Here is a 25,671-nt window from a genome sequence, read left to right on the forward strand (position 1 = left end):
TACATGAACTTTCATAACTTCTTACACTTTCTATCCTTTATCATTTTTCCCCGTCTTTTTTATTTGTCCGCCCTTAATGTCATTCCTCGTCCCTTTTCTTCCTACCTCTCCTTTAAAATAATCGACTTCAGCTATAAATCGATCAATACCTACCGTTACAGGAGAATGATAATGAAAAATATCAGCCATGCTACGTATTATGACATTTGATTATTCTGCTTGAGGGTAGCGCCCTGTTTTAGAACAAGAAAATATACATACACACACTGTGTTCAAGATTATAGAACTCTACCGTAAAAACCGTTGATAGTTAACGGAAAGCTTCATAATTTGTTCTATAAGCTCTCGTGCTGCTAACTTCCCCTACTCTCTCTCTTAATCCTTTCAGATCTCCTAATCCTTCATCTATTCCTTCCTTTCCATTATTCCTTTCATATCCTCATTTAATTCCCTTGTTTGACCCGAAGGCCTGTTTTTCTGGCTGAATTCTTTCGTGTTTTTCCACTGTCCCCTCAAGAAAATGTAGCATAATAACGCCAGTTACGTTATATTATCACATGTTAGAATTACTGTAGACTGGGTTTGGGTTTGTGAACTGATTTATTGGACTCTTTGATGCACCGCGAGACTACGCTTTATATTTCACTGTTAGACACACATTAATGTACACAGTCACAGCTTCACTAACTGTTGCTTGGTAGCGGCTACCAACGACGGACGTTCCACTTCTTCTGGGTTCCTGGACTATCCTCCAGCCTCATCTACCAACTTCTTACAACGACTGAACGTCAGCAGTTCTCTAACTCACTGACTACTCTTCACCTTATAACACCTCGGCACGAACCGCACAAAAACACCGTTCTTCATTGTTGTATTTCAGTTCTTATCGTGGGAACGTGCTTGTTTGCCATTGTTCACTAACGACGTTGTATACGTGTTTGCTTGTCTCGCAGCCGTTACCCAGTAACGGAGCTGCATGCCACAATATTATGACTCGTTCCTTTTGCATTCTTTGCAGTTCTTTATTGACTAAACATCCTATGCTTTGGCTGTATATGGTCCCAGCTACTGACACTGTCGCGGAATGAACCTATCAAATGAACGACATCACTGTGTAACCAGACAAGCTGCAGATTAAAACCCGAAGACATGATGACATCCTGCCTTTCCACGGACATCGCACGCTACAGGGCGAAGCTATAGTCGAGTGTGAAGTAATGGGGATGATGGCTGGCGAGGGAAGTCGGAATTTAGACAAAAATTTCTCCAGCGCCTCTTCGTCCGCCACGAATATCAACATGTATTTATCCGGAATTGAACCCTGGGCTTCGCTGTGAGAAACAATACCTGTCCTCCTGAGCCATGCCATGACATATTTAAGTAAATCGTCAGTAAATAAATAAATCCCTTCATAGGATTCATAACAAACGGGATGTTTTAACGGTACCGTTCTATTATTTATTACTGCCACGTAGTGTTTGTGTGACTATTCACGGAATTAGGATTGGTAAATGGATTATCTACCACCTATACACACGACTCGTTAAGTATAAGTACTTACTCGTACATCGCCACTGCTAATCTCCACACTTTACAAATCACTACACCGTAAGTATTTTCCGGCCTACAATTTCTTCACCAGACGTTCCTCTTGATAGTGGAGATTCTTCAGCTTCACGTGCTCACGCCATTCCCGGCTGGTCACCGTCTCACAATTGACTCTATCAACTGACCTAACTCTAGCCTTGTCCCTTGATTACAATTTATCGGCACGGACCACACAGAAAACACTCCCTTTTCCCTGTTGCAAGCGTATCCATTGCAGCGAGAACGTATATATCGAACCTTTGCCCAGAACCAGTTCTAGTATATTAGCCCATCTCGTCGTTGCATAACAACGGTAGTACACGCTACAGTATGTTAAATTAAGTGGTATGAATAGCAACCACTGATTTTTAACGGGTCAGTGACTTTATAGAGAAGCATTTATAGTTCGGATTTAATAAACGACTACGAATTTACGTGCAAGAAATCGATATAGAAAAGCATGACAACAGTCTGCAAAATTGAATGTCCTCTTCACCTCATTAAACTAAGACACTCGTTACACAGTAAAACACTAGACATCGCGTGGCGTCTACTTGGATATAGGAGAAAGGAAAGAGGGGTGAGGAATTTATCTTTTCTGGAAATTGGAAAGTGGTGGCTGGCGCAGAAGTTCCCTCAATTCCAATCTCACCCTTGTTTTCATCAAGACGACAAATGAGGCTGTGGTAGTGGTTTGCAGCAAATTCCTCTTGTACTGGAGAACAAACTTCGGGGAATGCGACTCAATTTGGATGCGTTTATTGAGATCCACTTCCTTTACAACCCTTTTAGTACTGAACTAAAGTGGGAGTCACCTCCCACAAACCAGTCGTATTCGATGCCGAGTCACTGGTCGAAACCTGTATTCCCTCTGTTCAGTTCCAAACAAGGGCTTCAGATTATCTTAGTATAAACTGCTGTATGTGTGAACGCCGCAAAACAAATGTAGGGCACAAAGTGCGAGCGTCAAAGATGCTTCTGTGCTATAGTGATCACTTCATGATAGCGTATAAGGGAAAGAAATTGTATTTTATAGACTACGATCAGATGTATTGCAACATCATTGATTTCGAAAAAAAAAAAATCTCTGACATTTCGGAGGAACATAGTGTATACATCCATTTTCAGAGTCGCTTAAATATTGCTAATTTCTTGCACGCCTTATTCTTCCATCCTCAAAATGGAGGCGAAACGTTCCTCTAAAATATCGGTGGACTTCTACCGAAATTTACGGTGTCGTAACTCGACAGATAGTGTTTTTCATATATCCAACGTATACTTTGGGCGAGGGAGTCAGTAAATAGATCACAAATGGATATAAAACGTAAAACAAGTGATATTCTGACCTGGAAAAAAACATTTATTTCTCGACATATCCTCCACTAAAATCGATACATTTGTTCCATCACTTTAACAGAATGTCGAAACCACAGAATAGAAAAGTTTTGACCGTTGTCTTAGTTACTTCCGCACCTCGTCGAGCATCATCTGCAAATTTCGAATGTCCTTGAGGGAATTTCTTGACCCAGTTGTGAACCGCTTTACGCGACATACACTTGCCATAGTAATCAGGAAACATTTCTTTATGAATATCCTTTAAATTTAGTCCTTTAACCCCCCCAAGAATACGCACAATAGAATACTGCTCTTCGGTAGTATTCTCCTGAAACACGGTCGCCATTTTGAGTACTGAAACCAGTCTCTGAACTTGCACATGCGCGTCTGCTACCTAGACTGTCACGAAGCTGGACTGTGCTGCTATCAAGTGATATACATAGAGAACCTATTACATACATTACAGCTTTTTACTTGTATTTGTGTCATGTTTACTGACTCTTCGTCGTAGTTTATTTAACGACGCTGAATGTAGCTCACACCTTACCCATATACCGATCGGGTTAGCATAGCGGCAACGTTATTCAGGCGTACTAAAAAAAGGAATGAGTTCGAATCTCGTCTTTTCATGTTTTTTCTGAGTACCTCCAGGTAAATATATAATATGTAAGATTTGAGGCTTTCGCGGCGGTTACTATGAAGAAAGCAGTCTTCTGGGATTTGGCACCGTGTATATGTGGTGTTAACCGACGTTTCGGAGGAACGTATCGCCTCCATCTTCTACCTTGAAGATGGAGGCGATCCCAGAAGACTGCTTTCTTCAAACATATAATACTTGTAAAATCACTTCCCACTATTATATCATACTAGGACTTTACATTATGTGCATAGACTATCTACTGAGAGTGTCGTGTAATAACCAACAAGACTATTCCCTTAGCATAGACAGATAGGATGATGTTGAACAATGAATTGGAAAGGATGCGGAAGGAAGCGATCTTGGTCTGTTCCGGCGTTTGCCTGGAGGGAGTGGGAAATATTACAAAAGCTTGCAGTCAGAATACTCGGTTTCCTGGCAGAGAGAGATTCTAATCCAAGACTTGAAGAATTATTGGTCTCTCAAGAAAAACTCTTCACCGCAGTATTCGTTCTTTAATTATTTACAAATGTAACCATACGTTTGTTCGTTAGAAACGCTTTCGTTTCTTTCTGTCTGTCATTTAGCGACTCTGTCAGTATCTCTGATTACACAGGGTAGAATGGTAGAATAACAGATGACTCATGAATTGTGAAAAATAAATTTGTCAAATTTGAGGCACTATCTTGTCAATTAACTGGAAGGATTAACAAAAATCGCCCTGAGTCAGGATATTAAACTCGATTTGTATTGAATTCATGTCCTTAGTGCGCACTAACAAGATCACTTCTTGTATCTATATCTACTGCATCTTTTAACTAAGTAACCAAATCCAGAGAACAGAGTCCTACTTGAGAAGCCTCCAGTCGCTCAGCTACTCAAGAATTTCACAAAATTTTACGGAAGCAGAAGATTCAATACCGTGTTCACAACACCATTCCACTGGCCCCTATCCTGAGCCAAATTAATCCAATCCATATAACACCATTCCCTTTCTTTTTTACAAGAATTTTTCACGGCACTCGATTCAATGACAGAGATTCGAACCGGGAACCACTAGACTAATCTGAAGAAGTACTGCAAGGAGTTACTTTAAAACTGTGTGTCTATGTGTTAGATGGTGCCTTAATTTCGAACAGACCCAAACAGGATGTAGCAGATAACTTCAGCACGTGTCCTTGATAACAATTTCAGGTCCTGCTGCTCTACAAACATCGCACCACTCATGTTAGGGGATGTGTTATCACCGCCGTCTATATAATACATGACTGTTGATTCTTTCATCAGCCTAGTACCTTAGTTTCATCAAGAAGTGACGGGTGTCATGTACTGTAAAGTCTTCAGCTTTCTCATCCGGGCAACTGAACACGACGTGGAACGAGTAAACAAGAGTCTGTTACACGGTGTTTGGAATAGCCGCCTCTTATTTGCAGAGAAGGCCTGGTACTGCCACGGGAAACAAAATTAAATGTGTAAAATAAATTCTTTGGCTGTGGTATACGTATCCTGTCAGTAGATGCTGCCGTTTATTGTAGCGGATGCACACATGTAGAACCTCTACATGAAAATATACATACGTATACGTATACCAGAGTCTAAATAATGCGCTACTTGTAGTTAAGATTTCATGGTGTGTGGTTGTTGGAGATCTGTAAGCCCAGAATCATGTTTGTAGCCACGGTTGTCACAAGGATTTGTCAGAGGTTTTGCTTAAAAACTTGCGTTTTAGCTGTTAAATATTTTTGTGGACAGGCGTAGAGGTATGGGCCCCGCGTAAAAGTAATTAAAGGTGAAGCTATCCCTGTAACAGGTCCGGAGGCCCATAAGGTTGTAAGACGTCGAGGCTCCCACATTTTCTAGAAAATCGGTTCACAGATGGCGGTAAGATTATCAGTCTTATTCTTGCTACTAATAACTAGTATATTTTGTGCTTCAAATTTGATTTATTTTAAAAATCCATGAACAAAGACACCTGGCTTACCACCTTCACCACCCTCTCGCGCCTGCCGACGGCCATATTTGAAACTAGTGCATATGTGAACTGACTTAGCAAAGCTCTAGAAATGTGTCTCAAATCCACCAGTTCCTCAGTCTCTCCGGATAAATGCAGGCATAGTATTTCCAATTAGTTCACGGCCACTTCCGTCTCCAGCCTTCTCAGTTGACTGTTACCTTACCATTCGACGCAGTATATTCTGAGCTAGTGGTAACACCGTCAAATAAATCGCAAACAAAATATGTAAGATTTGCTTTCTGCCTGCTTCACGTTGTTTTTTGTTTGCCTTTCTCTTCAGCTATGAAGATGGAAGCGACATGGTCCTCCGAAACGTCGACTATATAATAGGACATAAACCCTTGTATAATTTCTTCATCTTGCACGGCATAATTTGGTACTATAATACCTATAATGGCCGGTCACGGTAGCCGAGCAGTCTAAGGCGTGTACTGTCTTCGCTCGCTTGGAAACCGGGATCGTGGGTTCGAATCCCACTCAGGGCATGGATGTTTAGTTTGTGTGTGTGCGTTTTTCTGTGTTTGTGTACAGGTAGAGCCCTTGCGACGAGCTGATCACCCTCCCAAGGGGTCCTCCTAATGTGTAAGATCTAGAAAAACCGAAGTGAACGGAGAAGTTCATGGAGGTAGGCCTAGACCCACTGGGGCTGTAGTGCCAAGAAAAAAAAATACTTACAATGAAGGAAAGGAATTGTGAGTGACTGCCGGAACCGGATAGACTGCTTCCGGTCCACAGAAGCTGTGGGGAGAATCGCCAGCCTCGGTCAGCCCTGGTCCACAGTTACTCCTTCATCCCCCATTAATTATTAGTGTGACATGTACGTACGCGGGCGTGTGCCATGAAACGTGCACAGAAATGGACACAGGACCATCCGCACTAGCTTCTGTCCATTGTGTCTTCGTCTGTAGCGGAGTTCCGTCCGCTCTTTCTTCATTACTGTCACGTGTATGGAGTGATTATGGACGGGTTTTGGATTGATGATCGCATTTATTGGACTCTTTGGTACAGCGCGTGACTGCACCTTACAATTCACTATCACACAAAGACTAGTGTTCTCAGTCTGTTATAGTCTTCATTAGCCATTGCTTGGTAGCGGCTTCCAACAGCTGACTTTCCCTTTCTTCTGGGTTCCCGAACTATTCCCGACCACAGCTACCAGCTTCTAACAACAACAGCTCGCAATGGCTGGACCTCAGCAGTTCTTTAATTCACTCACTCGCTGACTCAACAACTCTTCACTAACTGATCCTAGCTCCTAGCGTGTCCTGCCTATATAATCTCGACACGGACAGCATAGAAGACACAGCTTCCTGTTACTGCTGTGTTCTCTTCTTGCCGTGGAATTGTTGTGAACGTGTCTGTTGGGGAGCCGTTCGTAGCAACGGGTCTACATGCCACATTACTCTCCTCTTTGCTTATTTCTTTGCTTCCTATATCTATTTATCGTTTTGTTCTTTAGTTATATAACATATAACGGAAGGTTTAATTCAACGGCAGACTGAAATTACTGTATTTACGCATGTATAGGCCTCACATTTTTTTGCCAGAAATTCAAGAGGAAAACTGGGGTGCGGCTTATATTCGAAATATTCGAAATCACACTTCATTTAAAAAAATTATATTCATAATTAGTAATACAGGGTGTTCTACTCCTGAAATAATATTCCAAGAAAATTATTTTTTTCTATAATTTCTGTCTGAAAATTGTGCTGCGGCCTATACACGCAAGCGGCCTATACATGCGTAAGTACGGTATTGATACGGTAATTTTATTTGTTATAGGTTATCTTATTCCAGACAAAATCATTTCTTATTAGATTAAATGCAAATAAAACGTATGCAATTGTTTAGAGAAACAGTAAAGTTTTGAGGCTTGTCGTAACCAACAATTATGCAATTCACGCCTCTTTAGGATATAATATTGTTTATTCGGGAGTAACTCTGAACATGATATCACTAATTATGGGAAAATCAGGAATATGCCTAAACTTGTAACTGGTTATACACATAGCACTAATACAGAAATTTTTATGTCCAGGAAATAAAGTTATTGACAATATCAGCGAAGAAACTTTTAACAGTCTTGACAGACAAATTATAACATGCCGAGCACATTCTGTATATGCGTTGTGAGAAGATACATTTCCCAAGGGACTTTTAAATCATGTCCAATATATTCTTGATTATTTCCTAGAAGGCTCTACTATCTAGGTGGCTTATGGCATCAGGCATACAACACAAACGACTGTATAATTTTATGGTTGAAAACTCTTGAAATTAACAGGAAGAATACGTGGAAATTATTTACCTGAATATTTATTATAATATTCATGGATATATGAATTCATGTACCGGTATGGATATTGTAGCATGTAGACCCGTTGCTTTTTCTTTTTGATAGTGGAGTGGGACTAAGTCCCTTGTACTGCGGTCACTTCTGGCCTATTATACCAGCCCCAGATGGTAGGTGAGGGTGATTGTGGAGCAATTGGTGGAGTGAAGATTGGCAGGGGAAACCGAAGTACTCGGAGAAAACCTGCCCCAACGCCACTTTGTCCACCACAAATCCCATTTGACCAGACCCGGGTTCGAACCCGGGCCGGCGCGGTGGGAAGCCAGCGACTAACCGCTTGAGCTAGTTAGTTAGTTAGTTATTGGAGAGGGTGGGTTTCCCAATGCACTTAGGCCAGTATTGGTCTATTGTGCTTCCCTCTATGATATTCTACCAGTCTCTATACTCTACCGATACTGGTGGGTACCATCAGTCCCTACCGAGCCAGCGAGTTCGGCCTCTAGTGGCTTGGCGGTATCTATAATGCTTCCCCCATCTATCAGAGGCGTTAGAGACTACTGTTGGGCGGGAAACGTCCTTGAATTTGGCTCAGTGACCTCCTTTGGAGATATGAGGTTCTTTTACGTGCCGTAAAGCTACGACATGGGACCCACGGCTTAAAGTTCCTCCCGGAGGACTTGTTCCCTGAATTTTTCCGCCCTTAAAAATTCCACGACCTCAACCGGGTTTGAACCCGCGTACCACGAGTCATGAGGTGGGAACGTTACCTCTATACTACGGAGGCCGCTAACTAGTTAGTTAGTTATTTAGATAGCCTCTGGGGTTCAGTCCTTGAGAGCTGTTGTTATTAGAAGCTGGTAGGTGAGGCACGGAGATAGTTCGAGAAACCAAATTAAGGGGATCATCCGCAGTTGGAAATCGTTATCAGGCAACGATTAGTGAAGCCACAACAGACAGAAGATTTAGTGCAGGCTGTAGTAAACTCCTATCTATAGTATCTCGTACATGCGACAATATATTTGGTCCTGCCCAAATAAATTCTTCCTCAATCCTTTCTACTGCTCACTGCCAGACAGATGCGCAGGAAGACTGTACCAATTCTAAGGCTATAAATAAGCCGTCACTTCCTTATGTAGGGAGACATAATTTCAGAATTGATTGTGCTGTGCTGAGGAAAATATTACCATTCACGTTCGCAGACCTCAGGGGGAATCAAGCCGGTAAACTTCTGAGTGCAGGAGAGTCTGAATGTTACTATGCTCGGGTTAACGGATAGACCACGTTTCTTCAGACTAGTTTTCGCTTTAAAGAATATACGTGTATCTCATCTTGAAGGTGACCTAATATAAAAATCTTTAACTTGTTAGCATTTGAAGTTCTCACAGCGGTGGTTATGAAGAGTCCTCTCTTCTGGGATATAGCACCGTGTAATCAGTTGGAAATTAAGTGACGTTTCGGGGGAATATAATTCTTCCATGTTCACGAACAATTAGAAGACCGAGCATGCAATTTTCGAAAGTAGTAAGAAGAATGTGATCGAATGGTATAACCGTACTGATTTTTTACGCTGGGTTTCTTCTGGTTTCTTGTTTGTTCGAAGTAATAACTGACCCTGTAGGTTGATGCAGCATATATCTCAGAAACAATGATTATTTCATCATATTTTATAGCTTCAGAATTCTAATTCATGTAATTTTCACCATTCTGCTTTTCATATCTGTCTCTTAAGTCCAGGTAACCCCAACAATTTGGTCACGTTTCACTCAGTGTCTGTTCATCCATTCTTAAGGAACATTTAAAAAAATAATTCAGTCTTATTAATAAACTATAAATGGAATTATCTACTTTGTTTTAAGAATTTAAACTCAGTCCTGAAGAAACCAGTACGCATAAATTGTAAAATTTTGCACTCTCCTTCTTCCTACAAATCCAGATTTCTTGGGTTCCCTACAAGTTGGCAAGTTTACTAATGAAAACGCTGAGAACGACAAAGTTAGAAATTTGTTTTGTAACTAAGCAATGTCTTCACGTTCGTATGTAACGATACTTTACTTCGCTCATGAAGCGCCATTTGTAGTTTCCGTCGACTCTTGTATCGAGTAAGAAGACTGCAAGTTCAAGAGACTGACTCTCCTGGATCTGAATATGATAATAACCGTTTTAGCCTACTTTCCCTATTTTGAAAAAAAATAAAAGCAGGTTAATGAAGAAAGTCGTCTTCTGGGTTTTGGCGCCGTGTATTCTTCGTTTTGGCCGACGTTTCGGAGGAACGTCGGTCAAAACGAAGAATACATGGCGCCAAAACCCAGAAGACGACTTTCTTCATAGTCATCGCCGTGAAAACCTCAAAACTTACGCAGGCCAATGAGTTCACATTCCTGTCTGTGTGTTGGTGAGTCTTTATGTGTACCTTCCATATCTTTGCTAGGCAACGGCTTCATTAAGATATTCCAGCGGTAATGACTACACAAGAAGCAATAAAAAATTATCCGTGTCTTGGTAAAGGAAACTAGACGGTTTATCCCTCAATCTACATTTTTACTTAAACGTGCTCTGTTCATTGCAGGTTTCTTGACCCTGCGACTTTATTCATGTTAAAGGATACATCACACTACAAGATAAATTAAATGAAACTAACAGGATTCTCGTCCGATAAAATGACTATAGATAGGTTTAAATTGACGATCGGATTTATTACACTCTTTGACACAGCGAGTGGCTACACTTTACAATTTACTATTACATACACTATTTTTCATAGTCACGTCTTTATTAGCAGTTGCCCAGTAGTGGCTTCCAACGTCGGACCTTCCCTTTCCTCTGGGTTCCCGAACTATCCCCGGCCTCAGCTACCGGCTTCTCATATCAACAGATCACAACGACTGAGCTTCAGCACTTCTGTAAATTACGGACTAACTCAGTCCCTCAACAACAAACTAACTCAACACAGCTGACTCTCGTTAACTACTGTTTTGCTTATAACATCTCGGCACAGACCGTACAAAAAACACCGCTACTCTCTTGCAATTTAAGGGCCGTTATCTGGTAACGACAGTTGTCTAGTTTCTTTATTTTGTTGTCTTTGCGTAACAAACGGGTCTACGTGCTACAATACGTTAATTACTGACGCTGCGGTAAATCATGTCGCTAACCACATACAGTGGTTCCACCAACTATAACATGAAAATAAACCTGAATTTTATCCGTGGTTCTTCCGAATAAAAATCGAGTATTTCCGTAAGCGCAATCTTAAGGATTTGTAAATATTGTGGCATGACATCTGATAGCCGGAAGAGTTCATTGCTAGGTGACGGCTCGGTAAAATATTAATGTATATAAATCAGCAGCATTTTATTACCTGTGAGGTAGAAAACGAAATTTTATATATAGTTTAGTAGACTTCTCAAGACCTTGGGTTCAATCTGAAATCTCGACACAGGTTGTCTTATGTTTTCTGTGTGGTCGAGCAAATGCTGAGATGTTTCAATTGCTGCTGCGTGCTTCTCACACAGCCCTGCAGATTTAAATTTATAGAGAGACGGAAGGAATTGTGGGATTTGATGTTATTTCATTTAATGTTAATTTTTAGATTTAGTATCATTCCCAGATTAGAGATAATAGTGACTTTGTAAGTTAAACAATGATGGCCTCCATAAACCTCTCTTCCTTTACGGGCAGCGATAAGTTATGGCGAAATACGCATTTCATATTCGGTAAAGATGATCGCTAGTCGTCGGTGTGACAGTGAAATGCACTCTCTCACAACGTAATGAAATATTGGCACGAAGAAAACTGCAATAAATCAGTGGTAGACACTGCAATTAATAAGGCAAGAATTTGACACAGCGTCACCGTGGTTGCGAAAGTATAAGGCAGTTTCTCTGTGAAGGAAATGATATACAAAATTATATTTGCGCTTCCGAAATACATGACATATATTCCTTATAGTCCTCAAAATTGTTAAAGCTCTAAAAATAATGTATTTCGTTAAAAATATTTATGTTTCTTCAATAAATTGACACGACAACGAAGGGATGATGTGTTTCATTCAAGATTATTTATTATAGTTTATTGTATATACTAATAACAGACAATTTCGTGCATAAATTACGTGTTTGAAAAATTATAAAACATTAGTATGATAAGTGTAAACGATTAATTAAAAGGAGCAATCTTGATAATACGTACATATTACGGACATCAGTTAAATGAAGATCATTGTTTTCTTCATTTAAAATACCTTCTGATGTTCTTGAACATTCCAAATGTTCCGAATTCCAAAGCGACGTCTAAAAATAATGGCCATATTTTAGATTATTCTGAACAGAATAATCTCAAGAAGAACTTGTACTTTATTTACTTTAGGTTTAGCTAAAATATATTTTAATTATGGTGACTAGTTTCGTGGATGTGTCAGATTCATTTATGCCCTTGTACAATACAGAAATCGGTATACATCCACGGACTTTCATTATCCGCGTTTTTTCAATTGCATCTAATTTTATCAACTACGATGTTCGGTTTTGTGTATAAGCTGATGTTGTGTTTTTGTGTACATGGATAATTTCGGTGGCTTCCGCACAAAGTGATCTGTACATTTAAGGGTTGTAGAGTTGCAACTTCATCCTAAACCAGTTTTCTGCCTTCAGTTATACCATATTAGTGTGTCTTTTGGGAACTCTTTTTATATTGGCTCTGTATATCTGTTGTTACTTACTGTCTTTGTGTAATCAGTGATCGTAAAAAGATATTGACAGGTTACTGTGATTTTGTACTTTTTCCATCGTCCGGAATTCTAGGTAATAGAGGACACAACGTTTCTGAAACTGTATCTGTTTCCGACTTCATGTGAGCAAGGAAGACACCTACTCAGTTGGGCCCCTTAGAAAGAGCTAATCTCAGTCACTGGATTGAGATTAGCTCTTTCTAAGGGGTCTTCAGGTGAGAAAGGACTAAGTGTCTTCCTTTCTCACTTGAAGACGGAAACAGATCTAGTTTCAGAAACGTCGCGTCCTCTATTACCTATAGTGTCCTCTATTGCCTAGAATTCCGGACGATGGAAGAAGTCCAAAAACCTAGTGATTCTGTATGTCATCCACCATCGTCAGAACTCTGTAGAATCTGTATTGACAGGTGTTAACAGAATCCACGGCTCTCCTAACCCCCCCCCCTATTTTCCATAAATTCTTGGTCTTAAAACAGCGTTTTTTGTCAGTCTTATTGCTTTTTTTTTTAGGAATGTGAGCTCGGCTTTTGGAGAGAGATTATTATACTTATGAGTCATACGGCTGGAACTGAATTCTTATCTATTAATACAACAGTGAAATCATTAACTAGGATTGGTCGGTCGATCCAACTGACGCGTCGTTCCCTCAGACGTGAGTCGGTATAGAAACCTTGGAACCACTGGTGGTTCTGTCAACTTTCCCAGGCAGCTTGGCTTATGTGAGTATAGGATTGATAATTTTTGACGACACAGTGGCGAATCAGTCAAGTATTCAGTATGTTAAGAGCAAACAAGTGATCAACAGTTCTGTTGATTATTTAACGACGCTGTCTGTATCTACATTGATAGTGCCACATGTTAGGATTAATGAATACTGAATTGGAAAGGACCAGGAAAGACGTTTTTGTTGCCTAATCTAGAAAATTTATTAGCATTTAAATGTTGTATGGCTAGGTCTCTGGCCTATGTCCATCGGCTAATATTTCGAACAGAAAGTAACTTTTAGGCATCTAGGAAATTAAATCTGTTTTCCGATCTCTGGTGAAAAAGTAGAGAGGTACCTGATCACATGGATCCTTTAGGAAATGTTGATCCCAGTCAGAGGAAAACGTTAGTCAGAGCTGGAATATCTCAGTCTGTAGACCAGCGTGTTACGAGTAGGGGCCGGATCTTTATGCGCTAAAAATACTTAAAATATGAACTAAAACACTTAAAACATGCGCTAAGAAGCGGGAAAATATGCACCAAAAATAAAACAATAGGCACGTAAGGAACATGTCACTTTATTCAGACTTGCATATTTACATTATCATTCACTGCAGAAAGTAGCATCACAATAGGCACCTAGAAGTCTCTCAATGATTTCTGTAGACAAACTTCGTCTGTTGTCTGTCAAAATGAGTTTATAGGCTGAGAATGATATTTCTACATCAACTGACGTGATTCGACAGTATTTATACACTGGAGCCGAAGTTTCGGAACACTCATCTGGCAAAGATACCCTAATTCCACTCAAGTATTGACTAATTTACTGAATCTTTTTTAGTCCTGGGTTCGATTTCAACGCCTTTTATAACTTGCATTTAATCTTCTCTCCAATTTCGCCTGGAGCGCAATTCAGTGAACAAGTTGCTTTCTGAACGAGTTCAAGTGAGCCGTGAAGGAGTGCACCACAAGATTCTAAGCTCTCAGTGGCTTTTGAAACTGTAGAAAAATGTACATGGATAAAATTCACATCTTGATAAACAGTATCACTTCCAAACATCACTTTTGCCTCACGGACACATGCATTCTCATCTTCAAGTTTTGTAACCACTTCTTTTACTTGATTGAAATTTTCCTGATAAAATGAAACTGCGGATATTCATGTTCCCCACCTACTTAGAAGACGTTCAGGTGGCAGAGGAACCTGAGTAGACAACCTTTGTAGAACTGGACACGAGCTGGTGCCTTCAGAAACAGTTTTTTTTTTCCACTTGCAGTTAAATCGTTAACAGCTGGAAACTGTGCGCGTATTTTTCCTGCAATAAGGTGTAATCCGTGCGCTAAACAGGTTACGTGTATAAGATTTGGATAAAATACTTGTAAGGCCTTTGCTGCTTTCAACATATAGGAAGCTCCATCTGTGAGTAATACAAACACCTTAGAACAATTATTCTCAATTTCAGATGGCCATAGTAGTCGCAGAGAATCATTTACAAATCATGCTTTTGTGCTATGGTTGGTTTTCTGTAGTACTTTGCAAGCAAGAAAATGAGAGTTGCCGGGTTTGTCTGGATGTAGCTTACCAATTACAAAATTTGCTATGTATCGGCCACATAAATCGGTTGTCTCATCCACCGATATCCAGACACAGTTCCCTCTGATGTCAGAACGGATTGACTCCAGAGTAGATTCATACAGCAAAGGTAGATAATATTTTCTAAGAGTTGATTCATCTGGGACTTTTTTAATTACACAGTATTTCTCCAGAAATGATCGCAGAACTGGATTGCTTAATTTATTCCGTGGTATGTTGCTGCATACTAAAGCCTTACAAAGATCGGCTAAAATGGATTAAGAGAGGATTTGGGTTTGACCTGTGTAAGAAGTAGCTGTTGTGGTGTGCTGTTCTTCTTCCCCTTCTTTGCCGCAATATGTGCAGTCGTTCTTGAGTGTTCTTCAAGTTGGGATTTCCTTTCACATTTTACTTCCTTTGCGCAAACTTGACAGTACACGACGACACCGTCTGTTGAATAGTCACTATTACCCGACACCCACCGATTTTTTAAATGTCTACTACTGCACTTTTCTTTAGGCATTTTCAATACACGAACACTTTTTTGATGCAGACTATTAAAGTAAAGAGTAACACATTAACTGAAGAGACTTCTCTCGAGACCAACCCTCTGATGCTACTGTCTGCTGTGGTGGTCAAAGCAATGAAGGAAAATCCCACCCCCTCCCTTTCGAAATAGCCAAGCTACCTGCTTGTAAGTGGTAAAAGTGCCGTTACTCAGAGAGTTGAGAATAGCAACTGGCAAGGGATGCCCAAAACACAGGCAAAACCGATTCTGTTGGAGAACATTGAAATTATCCTTAATTCCAAAAATATATGCAGAAATATGCTCTTACGTTTAGAATTACCAATAACGACCAAAAACCCTAAAAATATGCATTTGTATATGCGCATATGCATTTTCGAAAAATCCGGGCCCTATTAATTAGTTACGCACTGAGACAACTTTACCTTACTGATTCAAAGCCTCTTGAAGGTGGTCAAGCAGGCCGAACTACATAAGAAGATGTAGCATTCTACTGTCACACAGGAAGCAACTTGGAAATTTAATCGGAAGAATTCTTAAGGGTTCATAGTAACTTTCTCTCTGACAGAATTGTAAGACTTTCACAGGACTTTGTGTATGTACACTATTAAGCCCTGCGATATGTGTAGTAGTTTAATATTTTTATATTTATACACACGCTTGGTGATTTAATAAAATGCCCTCAGTTTTCATTTCATTTTCTGTTTCAAATGTACTTTCGATTTCATTGAGATATGATGTATTTTACATCGGTAGATCAAATGGCCTTTTGTGCTATAGCGTTCGGTTCTTCAGAGTAAGTCATGCGTAGTTTAATTTGTGTATTTTGATTCAAACAGATTGACTATGTGTGACAAAATAATGCAGCTTTATGTTTCGAATTCAATAATCTCTCATATTCATTAGCTGTGTTTGTATCTATTTGTTTCCAGGCAGAAGGAAGTCAGTGCAATAGAAAGAAATGAACGTTTTTAATTGTGCAAGGAACTCAGCCCATAAAATCCTACCCTTTATGGGTCTAGTTCAAGTTATAAAATGCTATTTGTTTATACATTAACTTCTGAATTTTCTTTGAGATTTCAACCGGAAGTCTCATCATTTTTAGTACAATTTGTTGCATAAGCTTTTTATTATCAATTTATCCCTCTTTCTCACTTATTCCTTTCCAGTGTTACATGATGCCGAATGAAATCTCGTGGCCGAAATTTAAGAAAATTTCCCACGAAAAATACTCACAAATAATTAAAGTAAAAGTCTGCTTTATATAACATACTAAAATGTATGCTTTTATATCCACATTAACATTTGTATTTTTTCATTGTGCATAGTGTGTCCTTTATTATTTGTATTTTTGTGTCCTGTGTTTTGAGTGTGGTGTGTTATTTGTGTGTTGTATGTATTACCACTCCCATCGGGTAAAAACCCATTTTTAATTTAAATAATAATAATAATATAAATAACATTGTATCAGTTTTCACAGAACATATATAGTACAGTGAAACAAAAGACTGTTCTCTTTTTCGTGATATATTATATAAATTACGTATGTGCAGTATGTCATTGCTGAACAATTATTTGCTATGGTCCTCTAAAATTATTTAATTACAGCAATACACCTCACGCTTACAAAGCTTCTTATACATGTATAGTGTTCTCTGTTCTGTATTGTATCATTCTGTTGCATTATACGTATTTCATTTAATATTGTGTTTCTTTGTCCTTGTCTAGAATCGATTTGGTAGCTTTCTAGTATTGTATAAATTTATTTAATTATGCATAATGTGACTAGTACTAAATGTTTCCTTTTGCATACCGATATCATCAGGCACGTCTGTGTCATAAGTGTGATGTTGTACTGTATATATTTGTCAAGCTAAGATTTGTAGCTGAGTTTATGGTTAAAACTGGATTAAAATTGCAGTCATCCACAATTAAACACCAAACACGATAAGAGCAATATAAATACAAAATCAGCATATTTACCAATGAAACAAGCATAATGAACACATGCAAAATCAATGTCAATTCTTTGCATGGGTTATTGCACCATGTCGTTATGGGCGATGTTACGGGAAGAATAGAGACTGAAGGTACGATCTAAAACTTTGTGGCTATGGTATATTAATAAAATTAATAATAAAGCACACAACATTTCGCAGACTGAATTCTGCATCCTTCTTCAGCCGAAACCTACTCAGTTGCGCCCAAACGAAGAGCTAGTCCCCACCTCCGGACCAATAGCTTTATGGATTGGGCCCAAATTAATAGGTTTCGCCTAAAGACGGAGCCAGAATCCAATCCAGTCTCCGAAACGTTGTGTGTTTTTAATAAAAAGAACGGGACGATGAATAGTGTCCATAAACATAACAGTTGTATAGACTTGTTTGGGAACAGGCCTCTGAGGAGAATATTTGCACCTAACAGGGATAAAATGACAGGAGACGGGAGAAAATTGCGTAATAAGGAGGGTCATACTTGTGCTATGAGCCAAATATTACAGTAACGAACAAGTCAACGAGGATGAGATGATCAGGCTATATAACACATATGGTAAAGGAGCGCATATAGGATTTTGATAGCAAACATGACAAAAACAAAAAAACAAACTCCGACCGAGAGACCGCCACTTGTCGGCGAAGTTAGTGCCAACTCCTGCGGATAGAGGGTGTCGCGTGGTCAGCGCAACGAATCCCCACGGCAGTTAATTTCGGTTTTCTAGACCGGAGCCGCTATTTCCTTGAAGAAGCTCCTCAATTATCGTGACGAGACTGAGTGAACCACGTTTCAGACCCACTACTTCCCAGAAAATCTGGTAGCGCCGGGAATCGAACCCGAGACCTCTGAATCTATAGCCAAGAACTCTGACCATTAGACCACAGAGGCAGTCTGACAACAAACAAGAAGGAAAGAAAAACAAGGAAAACCTAGACGTAGATGGAATGATAATATTTTGATGGGTTTTAATGGAATACTGTGTATGAAGATTGGATTCACCTGGCTGAAGATAGGGACCAGTGATGGGCTCTTGTGAACATGGTAATGTACTTTTATTTTCTGTTAAATGCTGGAGAATTACTTGAGTGACTGGGCAACATGTGGATTCTCAAAAGGAACTCAGTTCCATGAAGTTAGAGTTCTGGGGGCGAAATACACTGACATCATCGGTCTCCTCTTCCAACCTTCGAGTACAAAGACACATGACCTTAAAATGAAACAACGCTAGGCCACACCGATTGGGTTACTGCTTTGTTCTTATGTATTCTACTAATGAAGGTTACCCTTCTCCTCCAGATGTCGATGGGCTTGTCAATACGTCATTTTCTGCAGCTTCCGGTTGGTGGACACGTGACCTGAAACGTTAATTCTGCGTAGAAGGAAGGTTTGAGTTTCATGCGTTAATATTTGACGTCTTGATTGCAGGTAACGGCTGGGTGGCGTGGAGAAACGACTCCTTCCCAAACCACTATGTGCAGATGATCTTCGAGTTCGATCAAGTTCGGAATTTCAGTGCCCTTCATATATTCACCAACAACTTCTTCACCAAGAATGTGCAGGTAAGGTATCAAGATAGACCGTAACACTATCAGAACAAAATATAACAAACACTGGTTGGATTAACAGAAGTTCCCTAAAATCTTGTGAGGTCTGAGGTTTTTAAGACGATGAATATTTAAATTAAGCTGTTTTATGATGTAAAATCATATAGCTAAGTAGATATATGCCGACGTTTTGGAGGAACCTTATGTCCCATCTTATATCTGGAATATGGAAATAATAGGTTCTTCCTAAACGTCCTTCCCTATTCAAACTACATGGCGTTACATTCCAGAAGACCTAAATCATATTTTCACCCCAAACCCCTTTCTTCAAAATTCGGGTTTCTTTTTAGATCGAAGCTTGATAACGAATTTAATTTCAAATTTTGATATTGATTTGCTTGAGATCTTAATGGGTATATGTATCGGGTTGCTGTTTCATTTAGTTCCTTAAGGCATAAGGGTTGTATGTCCGTTATTAAACAAAGTAAATTCTCAGTATAAATTTGAAAGAAAAATCCATTTTTTTTTATTCTTAGATTCAACTTTTAGTGTTCTGCGTCCGTGTTTTCTCTATTCCACACAGTGTGGAGATACAACACTTAAGAAGTAAGGTGACGATATTTCTGAGCACAATATGATATTATTGTATTTAACATGTTTTCTGAAATTCACGAAGTTTGTTTATCTGAGCTTGCTACCTGTTTCTGTTGGTTTCTTCCTTTGCTTACTCTTCGATTCTGAAGATGGAGATACACGTACATTGTGTTCCTCCTTCGGCCTCTTTCCGAAATTCACGGCGTTAAAATATAAAACACCATATTCTTTATAGTATGACATGACGCCTGAAGACCGGAGTAGTGGAGCCACAGTAGACGTTCATTGTTAAGCAACGACTCGGTAAACACATTCCCATGACAACGAATACATAAGCAACAACGGAAGTATCGTTGGGCTCTAATGATGGAAACGGTGTTTTCTGTTGGGTGCGCCCCTAGGTTATATAACGAGAACCCCAGGCCATTTGAAACCTGATTGAGAGAATAACTTGGGACGGCAGTAGAAGATGATTGAGAAGAGACTGAAACTGAAGGTTTGTTGAGTTGTAAGAGTGCGACTGTATAATTACCTTGTTGAAATCCGTTGCCAGGATACGAACTAGTGAAGGGTGAGAACCCTAGTTTTAGTGTAAAGCTGAACTGTGAAGTGTGTAGATAGTGATAGCGCTGTATTAGCTGTATTTACGAGTTGGGTGTATAAGTGCAATAAATCCAATTATTCAATCCAAACCCCGTCGAATAGTCACCCATACACGTGATACTATTTACCCCAGTGAGAACCTCAAATCTGATCTCCTTATTTCAGTAATATAAGTACGTAAAGAATTCCCTCATTCATGGAGCTGAACCCTTCTTGAGAAGCCGCCAGTTGTGCAACTACTCAAGAACTTACCAGAATTTTATGGAAACCGAAGGTTCATTACCGTGTTAACAAGACCCCTTCACTGGTCCCTATCCTGAGCCAGATCTATCCAATCCATACCATCCCATCCTATATCTCTATGATCTATTTTATATTGTCCACCCACCTACTTCTTGATCTTCCCAGTGGTTTCTTTCCTTCTGGTTTTCCGACCAATATCCTATATGCATTCCTCCTCTTCCCCATTCGTTCTAAATGTCCTGCCCATCTCAAATTCCTTGACTTGATCATTATAATTTTACTTGAAGAAGAGTATAAGTTATGAAGCTCCTCATTATGCAGTTTTCTCCAACCTCCTGTCACTTCATCTCTCTTCGATCCAAATATTCTCCTTAACATCCTCTTCTCAAACACCCTCAGTCTATGTTCCTCTATTAATGCCAGAGACCAAGTTTCACACCCATATTCATTTCCATTTTCTTTCATTTAGGTAGTTTATCCAAGGAATCCGTCCATGTCCGAGGTTTCTTGTGGTCGTAACAAGCGTATTTTTACGGTTAGGAGTTGTTAACCACACGCCCAACCCCCAAGCTGGAATGCCACCTCTTGTCGGCTCTCCGCGACTGCTTATTCAATATATTCGCAGTTAACCTCCATACCTGGAGGGCGCCTCCTCCACCCACAACCTGAGGAGACATCATGCCGTGGTGACAAGGGACCCACCTAATATGGACGTAAAATACTGAGAAATTATAAAATTATTTTAAGCTGTAATTAAACACATTGTGGCAAATAAGATGGGACCCATGTTCAGTAGCAAAGATTCCACAGTAGTTTCTTCTTCTTCATGTAAATAAAGCTTTAATTTTCCATATACAAGTATGATAGGGATCGGGAACAATTGCAGTCAATTCACTAACTTAGAATGGAAAACGCTACTGATGTATCAAGGTAGTGTATTGTACAATAATATTGTATTTGATCCGGGTTTTACTTTAGAAACTTACAAAAATTCGGACATAGCTGTTTGGACACGCCTGCAGTAAAGTACGAAACACATATGAATACAATTTAAGCGTAGATTGTTATACAAAATCGAGGAATCATAGTTCTAAATTCATGTCTCAACTAATGGCCCTTTTATGTTGATGCCATTAAAAGTACTTGCACTGTGATCATCTGGATTATGAAGTAATTCCGTGGCTGAACGTGAGAATGGCACTAGTCTTTCTTCATTCATATCACATTATCACAAACTAACCCTTTGAGACAGAATATACTTCTGCCTGTGTTGTTACGCAGTAAGATTGGTATTATTTACTTACTTACTCATAGAGTTGAGCCCTTCTTAAGGGGCCGCCATTTCTTCAGCTACTCTAGAATTGCCCAGCATTTAATGGAACCTGAAGGTTCATTACAGTGTTCACAAGAGCCCTACACTGGTCCCTATCCTGAGCCAGATCAATCCAATCTATACCTTCCCATCCTAGCTCTCTAACATATATTTTAATATTGTCCACCCACCTATACCTTGGTCTTCCAAGTGGTCTCTTTCCTTCTGGATTTCCTACAGTGAGACTGGTACGGAGACTTAATTTGTAAGACCTACCAAAACTGAATTTCCACGTGTCTAAATTTAACGAGAAATGGTAGATACCAAATGAATACAACATAAAACATTTAACTCAGAGCTTGTCCATTTCATATACTGACTAGCTTCATAAAACTGATCCTTCTTGGGACACTAGTAGCTACTGCGCTACCGAAGAAATTCTCTGCATTTTATGACATTCGAAAATTCATTACCGTGTCCAAAAGAGCCCACTGTCGGAGCCCATCCCTTGCCAGATGGATCAAATTGATATCTTCGTACCTTATTTCTTTAAGATTAATTTAATAGCATTCTCTCAGTTACACCTCTGTCTTCACGTGGTTCACTTCTCGGGATTCCTTATCAAAATTTTGTATTAGTTTTTTAGCTATTTTCTGTGCTGCAGAACCTGACCATCTTACCATCCTTGATTTGATCATTTAATACTACTGGTGTAAGACCCGTTAAGAATTCAACGGGATTTTCATTATGATTTCTCCCGTATCCCTTCACAGTCGTAGAAATCATGGAGTAATATGCCAATTTCGACGTTTATCACAGTCTCCCACGAATAACATAAACAAATAGCCAATAGTAAACCTTCTTCTTCGTATAGTAGGCGACATTTCACATATCAGCATCAAAATATTATCAGTTCACACAATGTTATTGCGACACACACAAACAAAGGACTTCTTCACGACCCACTACGTAACTTACATTCATGTAATGTATTAACTTTCGACATAAAATATTTCCTGCGGTAAATCAGAATTTCTTGATATGAGAGCTTTTATGTAGCCGTTAAATTACTCTGTATATACACATGGAAATGTTCTGCAGAGGCGTACAAACTATAAAGTTACTTATTATGAATCTGTCTCACTCTTCCCCTTCCTTCTATCTTTTCTTCGGTCTGATCTCAAATCAATTTCGCATTTAGAAGCGCAATTATGGACGTGGCACACCTTGGTTTCGAGGTAAAGCGCTGGATATTATACTAAGGGTATGCAGTTAAGTCCTATTTTTTCTCCTATTGCCCACAGTATATCTCTCTTCAAACGGAAGTATAATGTTTCTATGGCAACGGAATTCCCTACATTCTGCAATGGCAAGACCATATTTTTACGTAACCTAAAATAAAACAAAAAAGGAAAAAGCGTCGCGTGTGACGGGCTCCATAGAGCGAGAGTGCATTCACCGAGAATAATGGGAAATTACGAGGCATGCCGTTTATAAATCACAATTTTAACAGAAAAAAATATATATGTAAGAGTCATGATATAAGGTTGAACCTGTTACATGCGTTACAGTTACATGATCAGTTAAGCTTTCAAGAAATACTGCAAACGTTTTTCTTTCAATTTAGTTTCCAAATGCCACATTTTTGTTAAAAAATACATTTGATATAACTCCATACCGTAGAATTGTTCATGAAAGAAATAAACTGCTCCTTATTTCTCAAATATGTTTTTCGTATCATTTCCTTCCACGTCCTTTCCTATATACGTAACTTTAATTTTTGCCATGAAATTCTTCTCTCTATTGGCTATGGGTGGGCACGCGGTAGCGGAGTTGTTTGAGACGCTGCATTACAAGCCGGAAGGTCACGGTTTCGATTCACGATGAGGTCAACGGATTCTTTTTCAATTGACCTAATCCTTCCAGCCGCACTATAGCCATGGGATCGACTCAGCCTCTAACAGAAATGATTACCAGGAATCCGTTCATATCTCAGCCCTTACACCGACCATTTTCTCTAAGATTTTCTTCAAGGATATTCTCAGACCATCGAGGCAAATCCCGAGATGGTACCTCGTATTTCGTCCATGCTGTCAGGTACCCTGACAGAACTTCCACTTTCTTCCTATTTGCCATTAATGATTATTTCCAGTGACTGTTCTGGTAAATTGCTGTTGGTCCTCATCAGCACAATCATTCTTGTTTCCGAGCTCCTCAGGATTTATGACCATATTTCACTCTCACATGATTTTGGGATTCGTGCAACTCCGCTTAACAATTTCATTTGACAGCCAAGGCGTATAATACTTACAGTCATCGTTAAACAATCTGAGAATTAGTCATAAGAGTGAAATGTGACGCTGTGTGTTAACAGGTGTTTGCAAAGGCCAAAGTGATGTTCAGTGTGGGCGGAAGGTTCTACAACGGAAGGCCACTAGTCTATACATACATGCCCGATACCGTATTGGAGAATGCCAGGAATGTGTCCATCAACTTACACGGACGCTTTGGTCGTTTCGTGAAGGTCCAACTGTATTTCTCTGCCCGCTGGATCATGATCAGCGAAGTTGTCTTCGAGTCAGGTAAGATTACCGATCAGTACATTTAATCTTTCATGTTTCCAGACGTTTAATCTGTAGTGAAAACAATCATGAACATGTAGGATTTGAGCTTTTCACACGTGTGGTTATGAAGAGTACAATCGTCTTGGATATGACGCCGTGTAGCCTGGTGAAATTCAACCGACGTCTCGGAAGAACATGTAGCCAGGCCGCGCCATAGGTCAAGCGGTTAGTCGTTGGCTTCCCACCGCGGCTGCCCGGATTCGATCCCGGGTCGTGTTAAGTGGGATTTGTGGTGGACAAAGTGGTGCTGGGGCGGGTTTTCTCCGAGTGCTTTGGTTTCCCCTGCCAATCTTCATTCCACCAAATTCTCCATCATCATAATCACCCGTGGCAGGTACAATAGGCCAATCAGTGGCCGCCGTGCCGAGTGGACCCAGTTGGACTCCACCCCCCACTAAGCGAAACATGTCGCCAAGTAAAGATCTGCTTCCCACTTGCTCAGCTCATTCTTCAACCCTCAAAATGGAGGCCATATATACCTCCAAAACGTCGGTTGACTTGCAACGAAATACAAGGCGTTATATTCCAGAAGATAGAGTTCTTCTATTCATGAATATGTCCATTCATAATTAAAACTTCAGCAAGTATTTTTGTGAGCGCAAACTCAGACTTAAGAGTCAGACGTTCTTCCTGTCGAGTCTGTCCACACTGTGTAGAAAGCACACTCTACATTTGATGCTGGAGGTTACAGTAATATCTCTAAACGAGTTTTGTAAGACATTCTACAAGATGAGGAAAATCTTGGTCGGACCGAAACTCATATAATATAATATAATATAATATAAAGTAATATTCTGAAAGGTTATATCCAGGAATATAACAAACCTTCCACTGATGAAGAGAATTTGTTACACGGACGGCGGTAGTTTTATGATTATCACGAAACGTCCCTTTAAATAACTTTACGGCAGTTTTCTGATGTAATTCAGTACATCACAGAAACCCACCCAACATAGTATTACTTTCATTCCAATTTTTATGCACATTAATTTCAAGATTGTGACGAGACTAGAGACATCTAGATTTAATTTTTTCTCCAATATCTTAATCCGTAAGAATTTGTTGTCTAGAGACAATGGTAGGATCTCAAATAACTACCCAATTATGACGTTGAATTTAATAAAAAGCGGTTATGAGAAAAGTACACAAAAAAGTCATAACCCAGCTAAGTCCATGGAGATGAGTCCCTGAAAAACCGAGTCACTCAGCTGGTATACAAATCTAAGTCCGTTTAAGGACCCCACATATATTACCATGTGCTTCCCCTCTTGAGATGAATCCAGTGCACATCCTGTCATCTATTTACGAAGATAATTTTAATATTATCTTCTCTTCTATGCTGGGATTATGGCCTTGGATC

General features: G+C 39.6%; 1 protein-coding gene across 1 annotated transcript in view; it reads left to right on the forward strand.

Moving 5' to 3' along the window:
• LOC111864390 (discoidin domain-containing receptor 2) overlaps positions 1-25,671 on the forward strand; it is a 214,110-nt gene that overhangs the window by 126,291 nt on the left and 62,148 nt on the right. The window contains exons 5-6 of the mRNA XM_023851611.1: positions 18,817-18,950; positions 24,062-24,269. Of these exons, the coding sequence (XP_023707379.1) occupies positions 18,817-18,950; positions 24,062-24,269 (342 nt within the window). The remainder of the gene's footprint in view (positions 1-18,816; positions 18,951-24,061; positions 24,270-25,671) is intronic.

Source organism: Cryptotermes secundus, unplaced genomic scaffold, assembly GCF_002891405.2.
Source record: "Cryptotermes secundus unplaced genomic scaffold, Csec_1.0 scaffold399, whole genome shotgun sequence".
Taxonomy (NCBI): Eukaryota; Metazoa; Arthropoda; class Insecta; order Blattodea; family Kalotermitidae; genus Cryptotermes; species Cryptotermes secundus.